The sequence below is a fragment of the Sturnira hondurensis genome, unplaced genomic scaffold (genome assembly GCF_014824575.4).
Source record: "Sturnira hondurensis isolate 20B ecotype Veracruz unplaced genomic scaffold, ASM1482457v3 Scaffold0005509, whole genome shotgun sequence".
In the NCBI taxonomy this organism is placed as follows: domain Eukaryota; kingdom Metazoa; phylum Chordata; class Mammalia; order Chiroptera; family Phyllostomidae; genus Sturnira; species Sturnira hondurensis.
This window is the reverse complement of record NW_028078140.1, coordinates 438,093-457,822: the sequence shown is the minus strand read 5'-3', so window position 1 is coordinate 457,822 and position 19,730 is coordinate 438,093. Positions and strand designations below refer to the sequence as shown.

The window sequence follows — 19,730 nt, the reverse complement described above, 5'->3', positions numbered from 1 at the left end:
TGTCATTTTATTGTTAGACTACTTTCCTCTGTTTTTATTTTCCTCCTTTTCTTCTTTTACTTACAGTAATTCCTTTAACATTTGTTGCAGTATTGGTTTGGTGTTAACAAACTTTAGCTCTTTCTTGTCTGAGATGCTCCTATTTCTCCTTCAATTTTAAATGATAGCTTTGCTGGGTTAAGTAGCTGTGGTTGTAGATTTTTACTTTTCATCACTTTGACTATTTCATGCCACTCTCTTTTTTCCTGAAATGGTTCTGTTTAGAAATCAGATGACAGCCTGATTGGTGTTCCCTTAGTAGAACTACTTGCTTTCCTCTTGTGGCTTTTAGGATTCACTCCTCATCTTCTAGCTTTGTCTTTTTAATTATGGTGTGTCTTGGTGTAGGGCTCTTTTGGTCTGACTTAGTTGAGACTCTCTGAACTCCCTGGATGTATATAGCTCTTTCACCAGATTAGGGAAGTTTTTGGTAATTATTTCTTGAAATAGGTTCTTGATCCCCTGCTTGCTCTCTTTTCATTCTGATACTTCCATGCTGCTGATGTTGTTATGTTTCATGTTTCCCAAAATATTTCTAAGCTCTCCTCATTTTTTAAAAAAGTTGTTTTCATTTTGGCTTCTCTGCTTGTGTGTTTTTTCTACCTTGTCTTCCCAATCACTCATTTGATCCTCTGCTTCATCTCACCTACAATTTATTCCTTCCAGTGTATTACATACTTCAAACATTGCATTCTTTATGTCTGACTGGTCCACTTTATGGTTTCTGTGTATTTTTTCATGCTGTTGACTATACTTATAATATCTGTGGACATTATTCAAAGCTTTTTATTTGATAAATCTCTTGTTTCCATTACCTTTAGTTCTTCCTCTGAAGAATTTTCTTGTTCTTTCATTTTCATTCTGTTCCTTTGTCTTCCCATTTTGGCAGCTTCTTTGTATATTCATACTTAATTGTCAAACTTATCAATGATATAACCTCTAGTGTAATTGAAAGCCAGGTTTAAGTACCACAGGGTGGGACTGAATAATTCCCACAGGTGGGGCTATTGCTTCCCTGCAGGCTGATGCCATCTGGGGAGGCATGCTCTGACTGAGGAGATGGCTTCTGCAATTTGGGGGACGACTCAGCACAGCGATCCTAGCAGCTGTGCATCCAGTTCTTTCCCCAGAGCCAGTGACAATAGAGTTTCCTCAAGCTTCTCCACTCCCCTCTGACCTCCCTCTGCCTTGGCCCAGGGCAAGTGGCTGCAAACAGAATTTTGTGCAGAGCCTCTCTTTTAGAGGCTCTCTGTGTCTCTAGCCATCTCTCCCTGCAAGACAGGAACCCTGCTGATTTTCACAGTTGGAGGTTATCTGGGTTCCTTTCTGATTCTGATGCAGTAGGCTGGGGATCCCAGCTTGGGTTTTAGGCCCTATACTTCTCAGGGGGAACCCCCTGGCCATGGAAATATCTGTCAAGAACCTGAGCTGCCTCCTGTGGGAACTCAGTCAGCCTCCTCATGCTTCCTCTGTACTCCCTACCAGCCTTGTTGTAGTGAAGTGGTTTCTTCTGTCTCTCTTTGGTTATTAGGCTTCTCTCCAGCTGGTTATTCAGAATGATTTCTCTACAATTTAGCTGTAATTCCAGATTGGTTCTGGGAGGAGGTTCATGTAGCTTCCACTTACTACTCTGACTTCTTGGGTCCTCCAGCACCCTTATGTTTATTGTTTGTCTTTTTCATAAAAAAAAAAAATCACAACCTTAGGATGTTTTCATGAACCGTCTAAAGGAAATCCAGGTCCTTATTTAAACCATGCTAGTATCTCTTAGCAATGGGATGTACTAATAAAATGATTCACTCCTGTTTTTAGGAACTTAATATACAAGATATCTAATCTTGTTTTTAAATAAAACTTAAACTTACCTCTGTATTTTCTGATGTGTAATTTTGATAGGTCATTCTTTCTCCAACTAGGTAGGTCTAAGAGCACTATATTTATAAATGATTACAATTTCATGTGTAGAAATCGATTCCCTTTCAAACTGAATTAGAATACCATTCTGAAAATAAGCTAGGGAGCATTTTTGTTTTAAATCCTAACATTCTAAATTGCTCTGGTGCTTTTAATAAAATGTTACAGTATATCTTTCTTACATATTCCACATGAAGTGTATATAATATTAATGAATTATGAATAAATTGAAAACTTTTAAAGCATTTAAAATGAATAGCAATTTATCTTCTATAATAATTTTCTGTTTAATAAAACTTTGTATGGGTAGTGAGAACATATTCTCTGTGTATGGAGAAAGCTGGAAAATTGGTTTTCTCATTCAAATCCATTGTGCCAATCTCAAGGATTCACCTTTTAAGAAGGGAGTTATTTGCAATGTTATTCAGTTTAAATTCCTTCAACACTAGTTTAGGTTTTTATATCATCTTTCTTAACTTAATACTTTTGGATTTCTATTTCCATAAATGTTCTGCTTCCAAATTTACTATTGTATAAAATCTTAAATTTGCTTTGACTTCTGCAACTTTATATCATCTTTTAAAGTAAAAATGTAGTTTTAATACCACAGGAACCAGGTATCAGCATATTTTGGAACCTTTATCTTCTAAAAAACATTTCAGGAAAGTGTTGAAATGTCCTTCAAATTTATTTTAGATTGTCCTTTTAAAAAAATTATACCTGTGGCATAGTTCACTTGAAGTGCCAGTGTTCAATCACATAATTTAAGTACTATTAATAATATCTATATTTTTGCTGCTGCATGTTTTAATTGATGATTGTTCTTGCTATTATGTAATTGTGTTTTTAGCATATCAATTTCTATGAATAATGTTTTTTTCTTGTAGGGACTTAGCAACAGGCACTGAGCACTGTCTACATTTTGTTACTTGTTATTTGCATATTTAATAGAGTTGACTAGATTGAGCTTCCTGCTCAACATCTCACTCTACAAAGTAGAAAAAGTGAAGATGAGAGGTTCTCTGCCTGGTAACTACTTAACTGCTGTGTGCAGAAACATGTAAGGCACAGACTTTCTGGACCATGCTGCTCTCTGTCCTTACTAACCTATATTTTTAAAATACGGTTTTATAAGTCTGTAGTGTTTACATTAAAGATGTCAAGACATTTATACTATTAGACATGAGCTGTGGAGTAGGTCAAGTTGTATGGTTTTCAAGACATACATGAACCTGATATATTATATTTGCATTTAGATTTCAGAATTTTTGCATTTAGAATTTCAGTGTTTGTTTGCTTTTTTCTTCTTTTAGCCTGGCAGTTTTAAAATTATATGTCACAGCTATAAGAGAAAAAGTCTTTTTTTATTTTTTAAATATATGTTTTTTATTGTTAAAATACAGTTGTCTTCCTTTTTACCCCACCACAACTCCCGGCCCCACCAATCTCTGCCCTGAAACCTACCCCCTTTGGCTCTATCCATGTGTCTTTGATCAATTCTGAAATGTTTTTTCTTTCTTTTTTAAAGTCATTTTTATTGTTCTTCTATTGGATATTCTATTATAGTTGTCCCAGTTTTTCCTCCTTTGCCCTCCTGCCACTGCCCACTCTCATAGTCAATTCTCACACTGCTGTCCATGTCTGTGGGTCATTCACACATGTTCTTTGTCTAGTCCCCCCTCCTTCTTGCCATCATTATCCCACTCTCTCCTCCCCTCTGGTCACTTTCAGTCTGTTACAAGTGCCCATGCCTATGGTTCTATTTTCAATTAACACACTTTCATAAAAAATAAAATTATGATCATTTATATTTACCTTTCAGATTACATCAATTGACAGATTGTATCAAAATTTACCTTGTTCCTAGTTAAAAAAAACTTATTGAGATTTATTACAGTGTTTCAATTTATTGTGGCCAACAAAGAATAACTAAGAAGGAAATGATGAACTCTTGTGATACATTTTCCTTTCCAAGGTGTGTGTTTGTATGTGTTTTCCATTTTGTGCTGTGGAGATATTGTGATGTTTTGTAAATAATAGCTAACTTTTTGATATATGTTTTATGAAAACATTGAGTAAACTTCAATTTTGTTTTAGCATCATAATACAAATTTTTCATTGTCTTACTTCATCATTGTTTTCTCTAAACAACAGCCAATAGACTTAATAGACCTAAGGCAATTCTAATGAATAGATTTATGGTTACTTTTACTTCAATAGATAATTTTACTACAGTACTTTTACTTACTGTAGTAAATGTTAATAACATTTATTTCCCTAACATTTATTCATACTTCAGCCATTTATTATGTACTAAGTATTATATTTTGTTTCTGTATGCCTTGTTAACATGATTACCAGATTACTTGGTTGACAGAAAGAGCAGTGACATGTTAACAGTATAAATCTGAATCAGACTTTCCATGCTTGATTTCTGACCCCAGTTTGGACCCATACATTTCCAGCAATATATCATTGATAAATTATTTATCTTTATTTCAAGTCCTTACCTGTAAACCAGAAATTATAAATATAGTTATCTTCTAGGGTTAATGGTATGAAAAAGTATTTTAACAAAGGACATTTAATAGACATTAAATAAATATTAGTGGTTTCTGTCTCTAAATTTCTCCTGAAATGTGTGGCATCCTGAAGTAGTATTAGTCACGTCCACCGAGGCAGCTCTTTTAATTTCATTCATCGTGGTTCCAATGCCCATTTTCTGAATGATAGGACTTTTTGAGAAATGTGACAACCTAGATGTGTTTTACCTCAGTCCCTTATTTGAATGAGATATTCCTTTCATCATTTGAATCAGGGGAGAGTCTTATGAGCAACAGTTGGATATTAAGAGACAAATGTCAGGTCTAGGTGATGCCCTGGAATTTTATTATTTTTGTAACTCTTGAAGGCTACTATTCTCTGGGTGTGGTATCAGTTCCCGTACAACCACTCACTTTATAGAGAGAGAAATAAGGAGTGTCTTAGATATCAGAGGTATCTATAATTCACTGGCATATTTCTCACCAACCACTTCTCATGTAGAAGTCTATCTGGACATGGATTCCTTGGGGCTGGGAATATAGCCTATGGGGAACCCCATCCCTTGGTGTCCACTGGAGTCACAGGATAAGTGAGGCTATGAATGCAAGATCTGCTTGGAGAGAAAAGGCTGGCTAATTTTCAGAGGAGAAGTGCCCCAAGGTACTTCTTTTATTGAGAATGATATGTGCAGAGGTATATAGCATACACACATAGCTCATTAATCAGTGTTAGAGGGCTACATTTAATGCAAAACAGATGTTTACAGGTAACAATAGAAGGAACGCAAAGATGAGTCTCAGGTTAGGTTCTGTTAGACATACTTGTAGGGGACCTTTGCCCGCAGAGCCCTGCATCCACCGAGGATGAGAATATGTCTAGCAAGACATGATCTACGTGGGGAGGAAAGGTGGCTGATCTCTAAAAGGAGAAGGACTCAGAACCTGTTCCTTAATGGGCTTTTGTTGGGTTTAACTTGCATAGGAATATAGAGCATACACGTAAAGCTCATAAATCATTGTCAGGCATAAATGACTGACTAGATAACAATCAGCTCTGAGGGTTTATTTTGAGTCAGGGTCAGATAGTTAAAGTGCCATAAAACTTTAGGGAACAAACTCACTTTATGCTTGGACCCTTATCTTTTAAATTGAGGGTATTAGCAAAGCAGGATTCATAGGATTTTACATATTCTTTCTTAGGCCTGATCATGCCAGGGAACCTGCCCTCTCTAGCACAGGGCCAAACCCACCTCTGGCATTGTTTCAGACTTAAGGCATTGTTTCAGGCTTAAGTCAGGTGAGGGAAGTAAGGCAGCTAAAAGATTAGGAGACTTCTTGCAGACAGAGCGAGGACTCAGACTGTCAAAACTGAGGGGTGAAGGGTGAGGGTCCATCATCCCCTTTTTCTGTAAGCTCTCAAGTCCTTCCCTGAGGGCCCCTTCATGCCCATGCCTATCTTAGGTCATCCCTCCTTTAAAGCATCTTACCCATCATAGTCTAACAAGTCATCTGCCCAAGGCCAAGTAGGGTGAAGAGAAAGGAGGCAGAGGCAGTGTCCCTACAAGGAACATAGCTCTGTCTCCTACATGGCTTATCATCTCAAGGTCTTTCTACTCAACCTTAGCCATGAGGGGTTATAGTCTCTGAAATGAGGCAGGGTGGTTTCCAACACATACTGACACCAAATGGGGTTTAAGGCAGGGCTCAGGAAGAAGTGTTCTTCCCTGCCTTGAACTTAAACACCTGGTTATTCATTGTCAGGGCTGTAGCAGAGCAAGTTTCAATGGATACAATGTATTCTTTAGGCCAGATTTCCTACAGGACCCTTAGTGCTAGCTTTGGGTCATGCCTGCCTCCCAGCATTCCCAGCATTCTGGTCAAGACTTACAGGCCCTTATTCAAGGCCTGGCTTGCATGGTGCTACAATTCCCAATACTACACAAAGTGGCCCCCAACAATAACTCTGGTCAGTTGACCCCCAGGGTGCTACTTTTTCTCCACTTAATTTAATTAGGAAAATTCTTTTGGGGATAGTAATTGACTGCATCATTTGCAATTCCTATAACTAATTGTTCCATCTGCTTAACCTGTATAAAAGTGTGGAAACAAGGATAGGCATGTAGTGCAGATAGCTTCTTCAAAATGGCTATCGTTGAATATAAATTTGAGGGTTTATTTCTGGGCTCTCTCTTCTGTTTCATTGATCTATGTGTCTATTTTTGTGCTAGTACTAGGCTGTTTTGATTACTATGGCCTTATAGTACAGTTTGATATAAGATTGTGTGATTCCTCTACCTTTGTTCTTTCTCACAATATCTGTTGCTATGTGGGACTTTTCATTAGTGGGTGGCGAGACTGAGCAAAAAGGAAAAATGACTTATGGACATGAACAACAGTGTGGTGATTGCTAGGGGGAGGAGTGTGTAAGGTACTGAAAGGTAATATGAAAAATACAATAAAGACTTAAAAAACAGAAGTTGTCTACAACATGCAATTTTATTTTAAAGACTTGCTTAATATAACATACCTTTTAAATATAACAATTCAAACAATATGATTCAAATAGTATTCTCCTCTTGATGTTCTCACGGAATTTGGGAATCATACCAGGAAACTTTGTATAATACAGTTTTTATGGGCTTCAGTTTTTTATTTAGAGACAAAAGGGTGACAACCCTCTAGTTGGTCAACACACAAAGTGTAAAATATTGTGAATGTTATCAAAGCACTAAAATTAGTAGATTCACACATTCCCTTGGGCAGCGCATATACTAAAATTAAAAAAAATACGGAGATTAGCATGGCCCCTACACAAAGATGACATGTGAAAGTAATAGATTCATTTTGTCTTTTTGGACTATGATGTGCTGTCCTTATTATGTATCATTGTTCAGGTTCTGCTTGGAGGGGATCTAAGCTTGCACACACTGCAATGAGTGAGGGAAGGCATTACAGACTAAACAGCAGTCACTCTGCCTACAACTTCAGCCAACCAGCTTCCCAGCCACCTTTTCTCTCTTTCTTTTGTCTTCCTTTTTGTTCATAACCCTGCAGTTTGACCTAAGACCCTCAAGTGTAGCATCCTGGGGCCCTGGTGACTTGACAGCATTGTTCTGTGACCTACAAGTGACACAGAAGGTAACACCACAGGCAGGTATGAGCTCACAGCTCCAGCCAGGTTAGTCTCATCAATAGTAAATGACTTGCAGGTGGACAGACTATCTGCATTGACATTTCATCAGAGTAACCCTAGGGACAATATGTGTAAACACATGATAGAATTAAACAAATGCTTAAACTTCATTTTATTTGGTTTGTCTCCTCCCCTATATTTCTGTTCTCTGGAGAAATGCTTTCAAATAAACAAAAGTCATAACTGTTACCAGATTGGTGACCTGGCCCTGATTAGGTCTGCTAGGGCCACAGGAGTGGGTTTCAGCAAAATATTCACTAGTTTTCCAGGTATGCTTATTCAGGATCATGGTGTCTACTGAATGGTCAGTGCCAGAATCAGGGGGGCTGATTAGGCACTTCAGCTGGCCGTGGAATCACCCGCCTGGTTTTGCTGCTTTTCTGCTCTTGGAGCTGAAATACATCTGAAGCCTAGACGTTATCTCCCTTAGAGATAACATCTACCTGCATCTGCCTGTAAACTGCTCATCCAATTTGTTCAGCTGCCTGTCTATTTCCCTACTTCACTTGTCCTGGCTTACTGGCTTTTTTTCCCCAATAACCATCTAAACAAAAAAGTAAATTAACATCGACTATGCTTATTAATTGAGCTGATCATTTGAGAGCTAATATAATAAATGCTATGTAACAGATCAAATATGGGCACTAACATTCATCAAATTTGATTACAGAAATAAAAACTTATTTGGGATAGAATTATACCTGCATACTTTGTGTTTATAGAAAGTCAAGATTATTGATGTAGAAATATAAACTGATACAATGAATACTAAAGGGCAAATACCTTTTTACATGTCAGGAATGGAAAAGAATTACATATAAAAAGGAAGAGGAATGTGTCTTATTCCAGATATTTAATGGCTCTGAGCTATACTATAATCAACTATTTTCAGAATGTATTTCTCAAAAATGTTATTTATATTAAAACATATTTCATTAGTATATATGTACATATGCCATATTTTATATATTATATTTTTAAATTATACATTGTTTATATATACTTATGATAATAACACTATTTTTATATGTGAAAGGGAATTTATTGTTCATACATATTTTGATGGTTTTACTATCATGTAGAAAAATGAAAGAGAAAAACCAAAAGTTCCTCAAAATGATCCAGTATGTTAATAGTCCTTTATGGAAACTAAGTAGTTAAAATTTTTCCCAACCAATTGCCAATAACATTACTTTAAATGACACTTATACACCAATAATTATGAATTCATTCAGAGTTCTCTCTTAATTACAAATGAATGTATTTATTGTCTTATAGATACCTCTGCATAGATATCCAATAGATTTCTCAAACTTAACATGCCCTCCCACAATCCAAATGCCCACTCCAGTTAATGTCCATCTTAACTTTCCACTTGCTTGCTTCCAAGACCTTGGGGTCAATCTCAAGTCTCTCTCTCTCATACACTTATATACTGTATCAGCAAAAATTTATGCCAAACCACAGCCATGACACTGCTTAGGTGACCTCATGGCTGAACTGCATTAGTCTGATTGTTTTTCCCCTATTTTTATGCCTAACCATTGCCTCCTAGTAGTTTTCAATTTTACTCAAAGTAGATTTCAAAGTCTTCAAGGCAACTACTGGACATTATAAGATCTCTACCCCACCAGCCCCCTCATGCTTTCCCCTGTCTTCCCTAGTCTGCTGCTACCTGCCCACTAACTCACTGCAATTTCATTAATATGTTTTGGCATATATAAACCTTGAGTTCTTTAACTTGTGGCCATCTTCCCCAAATATTTAAATGGTTTACTCTTTCACTTCATGCTACTCCTCAAATGGGACCTCCTTAAAAATCCCTTTCCTGAGCATTCTGTTGGAATGGCAATGCCCCTGGAGACTGGACTCCCAAAAGCTTATAGCAGGCCTTATTGGCAGATGACATACTATGATGAAACACGTTTTTTTTGTTTGCTCTGTGAATTGTCTCATCCCCAACCAAACAAAATCTCCATGAGGCAGAGATATTGTCTGTTTTGCTCAGTGATATGTGTGTACACTAGAACAGTGCCTGGCATATGTCAGGCATGCAATACTTTTTTCGTTGATACAAACCGAATACCTACTATAGGCAAAGGGTAAAATAGTTTCTGACATAGTAATGGGGGTATGCTATCTTGAATTCTGCTGGAAATATTTCCACAGTTAAAAGTTACTGTATTTGTAAAAGAAGTAATAAGAACACCAACAAAATAGATAACATCTAATAGGACTGGGATTATTTTTATGAGACAAAATCAAAAGCCAGGCCAAAGATTTTATCATTTATATTCATGAATAGTAATTGAACTTTTGGGCCCCTTTATCTGATAAAATGTTCAAGATTAATCGTACACATTTTATGAATGATTTGCCAGCCAGATACTACTTCCCACTATGAGCTACACTTTTTTTTTAATCTCCTTGGGCATAGCACTGATAAAGTATAGCAGGCTATATAAACAAAAGTGTAGTTTTAGGTGACACAAGTAATTCCCTTTATGTCTCATGTTGGCCAGATCCATACAGGTTCATTCTGGCTGACTAATAGATTTTACTACTTGAGGAATTAGCAAAAAGTTGGATAGAGTGCAGTGAAGAGATGCTAAGATAACCCTGGCCAGGTAGCTCAGTTGGTTAGAGCATCTTCTTGATGTGCCAGGGTTGCGGGTTCTATTACTGATCAGACCACATACATATAAGAATCAATCAATGAATGCATAAATAGGTAGAACAAAAAAATGATGTGTCTCCCTCTATCACTCCCTTCCTGTCTCTCTCAAATAAATAAATAAATAAATAAATAAATAAATAAATAAATAAAAAGAGAGCTAAAGCAGTACTAATGGAGAGAGGAAAAATAATGTGCTTGATTTGGTTTTATAAATAGAAAGCTGAAAGGTATGCTTACAACTGTTATCCAGGCTATAAAGTGTTACTTTTTAAGTGACGACCCTAATGTTTTTAATCACATATGAACAAAGAATTAAAAATGTGAGACATTGAGTTTTCAAAAAAAGAAGATTGAAGAATAGTTTTCATATACTGTGTATTAAAGGGTAGAAATTAGAATTTCATTCCTTGGAGGTATTTAGAAGCAGGTTGTTTGAATTAGTTCTTGAAGGCAGGACTGAATGACCAGCAACATTTCCTACTGTTTACAACCCTATGAATGACCACATGTGTAGTGAGAAGTAGTACATTTTCCCCACTGAAAAGCCCTTTCTCCAGAAAACAATATACTCTTCCAGTAAATTTTTAAGTATGGATTTGAAAGTTTTTTTTAGGGTAATGTACTTATCCTCAGGAGTAAAATATTAGATCTGAAATCTGGAAGATAAGACTCATAACTATTAATTAAAACTGTTAATCTCAACAAGTAATTTTGTAAGTCATCCATTTTCATAATATTATAAGAAATTAAATTTTGTTTTGTGTGTCTCTTGCTTGTTTGCTTACTTTTTTCTTTTCAGTGATGCTAATTTATGCCAGTAAAGCTGTTTATTTTAATAATGAAACAAATATCTCAGAGAAAATCCTGATATCAGTAAAAATAATGAAAACCACCTTGGCTGGGTGACTCAGTTGGTTAGAGCTTGTCCCATACACCAAAAGGTTGTGGGTTCTATTCTTGATTAGGGTACATACCTAGATTGGGATTTGTTCATAGATTGTGGGGTGTGTACTGGAGGCAACTGATTGATGTGTCTCAGTTTCTCTCCCTCTCTTTCTCTGTCTCTATCTCCCTCTAAAAGCAATAAACGTATCTTCTGGTGAGGATTAAAAATAAAATAATAATGGAAATTTATTCAAGTATATTAAATAAGAAATCATGAATATAAATCAAATGCCAGGATGAAAGTTTTATTTTGATTATATGATACTGTTTATAAACTTTAAAAAAAACAATTATCATGTAGAAAAGCATTCTTCCTTTGAAGGTGCATACACTTTTCCACATGGGATGCTAGTTGTCTTCACTGAAACTCTTTTCTTTTTCCTTTTCTAAATCTTGTGGAAAGCTAAATCAAACATATATTAAGGCAGTGAAGGAGTTTAAGCTGTGCTGGTGGATAGATTTAAACAAGGAGATTGCTATGGATTCTGTAATTGAGGAGCCTGTTGGAAGGACAAGAAGTTGGTTAGGGTCATTATCTCCTACCTAACAGAGTCACAAAAAATAATGTTGGTTGTGCTTTAAGATATCAGTTAATGCATTTGCATCTGAATCACATAAATCCTAGTGCCAAGACAGATGCTCTAAAGGAGAGTTTTTGCTCTTCGAAACTATCAGTCTGCTAATGCTCTGGTGGTCTGTGGGAAATGACCCCACATCTACCCTGTTTAAGCCTCTTTTCCCAAACAGCACTAACCCTAAGAATTTTAGTCTTAGAATATTCACCTAATGCCAATAATCCATTTAACCTGTGAATGGTTACATTTTTAAAAAATATTTTAATTAAAAATCCAAAAATCTCTGAATTTTCAGTATCTTTACTTATTAAGTCATTTAAACTTTCTAGACTTTAATTGTCTCAATACAGAATGGATAAGGAGGAACTGTCTTTAAAAGCTTTTTATAATATATGTGATATCAATCAAATAAATATTATTAACAGGAATAACAAATGTCTATAGGGATCAGGGTTACCATAGACAAAGCTATTTTAAGCTGGGACAGAATTCCTTACATCTGTGGACACACACAAATACAGCACACACAAAATACTTAGAGAACGGCAAAAGTCAAATGTGCCTAAGAAACATCACCTCCAGCAAGTGTGTTTCCCTTTCATTGTGACTAGTATTAGTTTTGTTAATAAACTGAGCCTTTCTTACTCTCCTAATGTACACATCATACATTCTATACAGCAGTGTCACACTGTGCTACAAAGAAAGGGGTGTGTGTGTGTGTGTGTGCATATACTGGAATATAGAATTCAGAGTCTGATATAACCCAAGCTCTAATGACACTCAGTATTAGTGATGGCTAGTATTGTTAATTATTAGTGATATTATGCAACACTTAACATGATGAGCCAGTCCCACTTCTAACTGATACACATTTAAAGTCATTTAATTTTTACAAGATCCTGAGATAAACCGTTATGATCCCATCTTTTAAAATACCTGAACTAGTTCTAAACTGAATGACTTTCAAGCTAATGAGTTTTAAACCCTAGATGAAACAGCTTCTAAAATGTGGAAGTGACTGGTGTGTCAAAGATCTCTTTCCCTCCTCAGGGAAACAAAGGTGATAGACAATTTTGATGTGTCATTAAAAAGACTAATTTAGAGAGTGTATTTGAAAGATATATTTTATGTTGTTTCTCTAAAGTTTGCTTTAAAAATTTTCTAAATTGTTTCAAATTTCCTAAGAAGGAGAAAAATTAAAGTTCTGTTTTTCTTTCTTCTGATAAGGCAACTAATATTCAGAAAAATTAATTCACTTACATGTATAGAGTGTTTATTTGGTTTTATTTTAAATGAAGTCTTAATACCTAAAATATATTATATTTTAATTTGATTTTTAATTTAAATTATACTTTTTAAAAGTTAAAACTTTTATTTTTCAGATGATGAGATTTGCCTGTGAATATATGTCATAATTTACAAATTTAATGATATTCAAAATAAATACTCTGGCATGCATAAGGTGACATTTTAATAGAAAAATGGTTTTGGGATCTTAGTATCTACAATTGGTATAAAAAACTAGAAATATTTAAATTTATGGACATCATTTTCACTTACTTTTGATGTATTCTTACATAGAAAAAAATAAAGTGGAAATTATATAATTAATTATATTATTAATTGACTTAATTTTGCTACTGTTCCAAATTCTGTATGTCCAATATTTCAAAAGGCCAAAACTCAAAACACCAGAATTTGGAGATAAAAAAGGTTTATTGATTGAGAGGGCATCAACAAAGAAGAGGAGAGGTCTATTGCTGAAATCCACCCTAAGACAGTACAGAGTTTGGGATTCTTTTGTGAAGCAGTGGGTGGGAGGCAAATAGGAGGGAATTATTTTTTCTTTAGACTTGTGTCACAAGCAGAATTTCTCTAATGATTAGCATGACTGTGAGAAGGATGTGGGAACAAGGCAGGCTTGAGGAAAACGAAGTCAGAGACCCAGCATTTCACTCTGTTACAATGTAACTTACAAATAAACGTTATTTTCCCTCATATATCATACTGGCCAAATAACATATATTCTTTTTATTCTGTGATATACAGAATGAGATTTGTAATATTTTTAGTTGAATTCCCAAATTCCTCTTTTGCCATATCCAATGGTAGAAAATATTCCTAAAAATATTTTGACATATTTCAAAATTCTCACTACATAAAAATATTAAGAATAATATTTTATAGTTTTCTTAGAAAATTCCATACTGCTTTCCATAGTGGTTGTACCAGTCTGCAATCCCACCAACAGTGAACTAGGGTCCCCTTTTCCCCACAACCTCTCCAGCACTTGTTGTTTGTTTCTTTGTTTATGATAGCCATTTTGACTGGTGTTAAGTGGTATCTCATTGTGGTTTTAATTTGCATCTCTCTGATAGCTAGCGATATCGAGCATCTTTTCATGTGTCTCTGGATCCTCTGTATGTCCTCCTTGGAGAAATGTCTGTTCAAGTCCTCTGCCCATTTTTTAATTGGGTTGCTCATCTTCTTTGAGTGGAGTCGAGTGTGTTCTTTGTATATTTTGGAGATTAAACCTTTGTCTGAGGTATCATTGGCAAATATGTTTTCCCAAACAGTTGCTTCTCTTTGTATCTTGATACTGTTTTCCTTAGCCATGCAGAAGCTTTTAATTTTGATGAGATCCCATTTGTTTATTCTTTCCTTTATATCCCTTGCTCTAGGGGACATATCAGTAAAAATATTGCTGCNACAGAGTAAAAGGGGATGGACTCACATGAATAAGTATGAAGGACACATGTACAATAACTAAGATGGGGGGCGGAGATGGGAGGGGGGTGGGGAGCACTGGGGGGACAGGGCTGGGAATACAAGAAAGAAAACTGTACTTGAACAAAAGTTAAATAAAAAAAGAAAAAAGAAAAATCCATAAAAAAATAATAATATTTTATAAAAATAAAATACCGTATTATTATAATAAGTTATTAAAACTATCATTTATTTGTATAGGAGTTAATGTAGAAAGTCCCTTTACATACTTGATTAATCCCAAAATTTTAATTCAAGATTAATTGACAGGATTTAATTTTGATGGTATGTTTTTTCATTTCCTTTCAATTATTAGAATAATTACAAAAGAATAAAAATATTTATTGCTGAAGACTCCACCATGTGGTTGCTCTCATTTTTCATAAAAAATCACAGTTTTGTTACTTTTAAGCAACTTTATGTATAATGACAATGATTTCTTGATTTATCACAAGTTCAACAAGAGAAACAGTAGCAAACATGACAGTAAAAAAACAATAGTTTAGACAATTTATACATTTATATTTAACATCATATGAAATATTTATCCTTCACCTGCCTTTGTTATCATTTTCATTTTTAATTTCAAAAATGCCATAAGGAAATGAGAGTATTAGAGTAGTGATCACTGTATCCAGAAAGGTGATAGAGAAAGTGACTTACTCCCTGGCTGGTGTAGCTCAGTGGATTGAGCATGGGCCTGCGAACCACACGATTGTGGTTCAATACCCAGTCAGGGCACATGCCTGGGTTGCAGGCCAGTTCCCAGGAGGGGACTCAAAAGAGGCAACCATACATTGATATTTCTCTCCTTCTCTCCTTCCCTTCCCCTCTAAAGATAAATAAATAAATATTTAAAAAAGTGACTTACTATATTAGTGAATATTAGGCTATGTAACTGTAATATGCAGGAGAGAAGAAATTATATTTGTACATGCAGAAACTTGCCATAGGAATAACTCGCCAATATTTGGCAACCTTTTCTTTCTTTAGTTTTATATAATTAAACTATAATAAAAATTCGTAAGTAGTGAAATCAATGTGGTCAATGATTATTGTAAATATGTCGCTTATTTGTTTGTTTTTTAAATAAAAATACACTTTGCTTATGCCTGTTGACATTTGAATACTTTATAATAAAGTATACATGATTAGCAAACACATTGGTAGTATATTGTTTCTGTGTAACATTGCTTTATAAATGTGAGTCATATCCCATAAATGGCAGTTTTTGATTATTAGTCTACAGAAAGTATCCGAAATACTTGGAATAAATCTTTAAGACTAAAGAATACTACTGAAGGAGGAGTCATAAATGAGAAAAATGCACAAGTGTATGCTTAGCTAGTATTTTATCTCCATTTTAAATGATAACTTTCAATATGCAGAAAGTATTCTGGAGCCTATTACTTCTCTTAGGGCCAAACTGATACTCTATTTAATTTCATCTAGACAACTCTAAGAAAAAAAAAAGGAGATTGTATGTTATCCCTTGTATAATAAGAAACATTGCTAGTAAGGTCGAAGTCAGAAATCCTAACTTCTATTTTATGGACATGCTTCAGTGTCAATACAGAGAACTGTGTTAGTCATGGAATTTTGGCTGCAACGATCTTTTAAAATTAAATCTATTGGGGTTACATTGTTTAATAAAATTATATATGTTTCAAGTATACAATTTTATAATACATCATTTGTGTATTGCCTATATGCTCATTACTAAAAGTTTAGTCACCTTCTAAGCAGTGGCCATTTTAATGAAGTTTTAGTGATATAGGGTGTAATCTTTATGACTAGCATTTCCACCATGCATTAATTGACACTGATTTAAGGTATGACCATGTTAGCAATATGAATTGATGTATGCCAGCCTGTGTAACTTCAGGTTTTCATCAGGACAGTGACCTGCTGGATCGGCGGAAACACTGTTTCACTGTGCAGTCTGAGACTGGAGAGGACCTCTACTTCTCTGTGGAGTTAGACTGTGACCTTGCCCAATGGGAAAGAGCCTTCCAAACAGCAACCTTTCTGGAAGTGGAAAGGATACAGGTGGGAGTCCGTGGAATATTAGGGTCTGCAACTCACACGGATGCATACTCACTTGCCTCGAGTTCGCAAATAAATTCAGATTAGTGTAAAATCACAGTTTGCCGAGTCTTGATCTCCTTCTCAAATACATTTGATAATTAGCCATTGTGATTAAATAAATAGTAATGAAGCTTTGAGAAACATTTTAATTTTTTATAATTTGATCTCTCTAGGCTATTTCTTACCACTCATCAAAACTATACTGGTAATTTTAATTAGATTCAGCTCCACTTTAAATCTAAATGAGAATGTTCTGATTTAATTACTTTTACAAGACTGTTTCCTGTTCTTCCATGATGACCACCTGACTTTTAGCTAAATGGCTCCATTCACACATAACGCTGTTTCTTGTTAGAAAGAAACTCTTCATTTCTATCCTTCAAAACTACACATACATTTTGAAAATTTCTCATGGATCATATCATCCATTAAGGTTTTCCTGATTTCCAATCTCTTCTGTCCACACTCATCACCACTACTCCATCCACAAGAATTCTGTTCAAATCCCCCCACTTATGAACACCGATATTACTTTCGTCACCAGTATTATTTTCTTAGCTCTGGTCTCACTGTGGTGTACTGGAGTGATGTGTGCTTGGCATTGCTCACACTGAATTGTAGTTTGCCTGAGATTATTTTATTCATCTAGCAACTGAAGTACAGTGCATTTTGTACATCATGACTATTCAAAAGATAATTATTAAACTCTATTTATTAACTCTAAAGTTATATCTAATCAAACTTATAGAACTTTCAGCCTCTCCAATTCAGAAAAGCATGAATGGAACAGGTTACTGAATACTGGTTCTGCCACTGACTGCTACCAGAGACGTATGGCAAAACTGAATAGTTATGGTGCATGTGCCACATGCAAGTGGATTTAGAGCTAGGACTTAAATAAACACAAAAGTAAATGCTTTAAAAAATAAATATATGAAAATAGCAATATAACTCTGAATAGTTCTAGAATGCTTGTCTACAATAGGTGACTTGGATGCATGTTTTTTCAGTGTATTAAACTGCTTTTTAACATCTATTATTTTTTTCTGACTACAATTCTATATTCAGTACATTGGGTTGTGCACATTTGACATGGCAATAGGGGAAGAGAACAGGGAGGAGACTACAACTTCACTTGTTTCATTTCTCTTATGTTTTCTAATAGCTCTGCCGATCTGCAAATATTTAAAAATGTTTAAGAAAAGAAATATTATTTTACTAATTTAACTGTATAGAACCTCAATACAGAAAATAGATACTTGAATATCATAAATAGAAAGAAATTACCTTAATTATTATTTTATTTCAAATATCAACATCTAAGACCATCTGAAAGCAGGATAGCTGTGTGGTGATTGAGGGGGAAGGTAGTATAAGAGGCATAAATGGTAATGGAAAAAATATAATAAAGATTATATGTTAAAATGTCTTACTTTAATAGGAGTTGACATTTTAAATGTTAAATTTATATGATATTTTTAGGTTTTTCAAATTATTATTTACCTCGAATATCACACTTGGAAACACATGGTGGTTTCAACTTGATAATCTCTCTATTTAATATTTCATTTTAAATCTCCTGGTGTTTAGAAGTAAGAGAGATGAAGTTATGTTGTTTCACTGTATGTCAATAATTTTTTTAAAAACCTGGGATTTATTTCTGCAAGCTGATATCTTGAGCAATGCATTTATTAGGACTATCACCTTGCTTATTCAAAAATACCAATTTATGATACACATAGTAACTAAAAAATAAAATGTTTAATGTCTTTTAAGCTTTAGATTTTAAATGTACCTTATGATTTCCCGTGGAATATTAGGGTCTGCAACTCACACAGATGCATGCTTTATGATTTCCCAGTCATAAATTTTCTAAAAAAATACAATATTTTCTATTGATTACTGTATCAAAAATCAATAGTCAATGACTCAACACTTCAATAGTGTTATTTCCAAAATTCAAAGATATGAACAATTTTTCATGAAAAACATTACAATGCTCCCTTCTATGTTTACAATAGTCCCACTACCATTAAATTTGGTTAAGAAATAAAATAAAGAAGGAACATATGGCCTATTGTGAGATAAGCAGAAACATGGAAAGTTATTAACTTGACTAATGTAATTAATGAATTAATCAATGAAATTGGTCTTCATTTTGAAATCGGTTTTCTTGAATAGGATTGTATGCTAACATTTCCTAGCTTCTTATCTATTCATTTACTTATTTACACATTTTCTGATCTCTAATGTACTTAATAATGATATAAATATCAACATATTTATTTTAAGAGGTAATTCATTGAATGCAGGAGATTTCTAAATGTTCTACATTGTCTTTTAAATTAAAACCTTAAAATTTGGAAAACTATAACAAAAACATACAATTTTGTATGAATAAAATCTTACATTTCTCTAATATTAAAAGTACCAAATAGGAATTAATTCATTCAGATTAATTTAGTACCTTTGCTTGTCTTATTTGTGAACCACTTTCAAAGAATAAGTGAATATACTCATAAGAAGTAGATAATTGTTTTGAACTTACACTAATTCAATTTGAGAAAAACTATATAGCTTTTTAAAAATAGTACTTTTAAGAAAAAGTGTAATAATTTTGAAAACTAATTTCCTTTAACTATTATTATTTCAAACTCTTTCCTAGTATTTTATCAAGCTATAAGCAGTTAACTATCTAAAAGAACATGTTAAGAAGTATTTTATGTGTGATGTATCTTCAAATATCATGTAATAATATATAATTGTGCAAAAATATTTCAAAGTGTTTCTAACTTGAGCTTCCCTAAAGAGTATCATGTTTTGCTTTTTTCTAACTATAATTTAATTTTTTGCTATAAAATAAACATAGGCATTAAACAAATCAAATATTTTAATATTAAAACATAAAGTATATTAATTATATGTGCTTATTAAGTTTATATATTATAAAATTAAATTTCAGTATGTCTCAACTTAATCACTTTCATTTA

The 19,730-nt window shown here is 34.2% G+C and overlaps 1 protein-coding gene and 1 pseudogene across 1 annotated transcript in view; both read left to right on the top strand.

Annotated features, from left to right (window-relative positions):
• The window catches only part of LOC118987919 (gamma-1-syntrophin-like), a 110,633-nt gene that overhangs the window by 20,700 nt on the left and 70,203 nt on the right, over nt 1-19,730 (top strand). The window contains exon 5 of the mRNA XM_037047260.1: nt 16,549-16,701. Within this exon, the coding sequence (XP_036903155.1) occupies nt 16,549-16,701 (153 nt within the window). The remainder of the gene's footprint in view (nt 1-16,548; nt 16,702-19,730) is intronic.
• Nucleotides 7,248-7,348, top strand: LOC118987922 (uncharacterized; annotated as a pseudogene).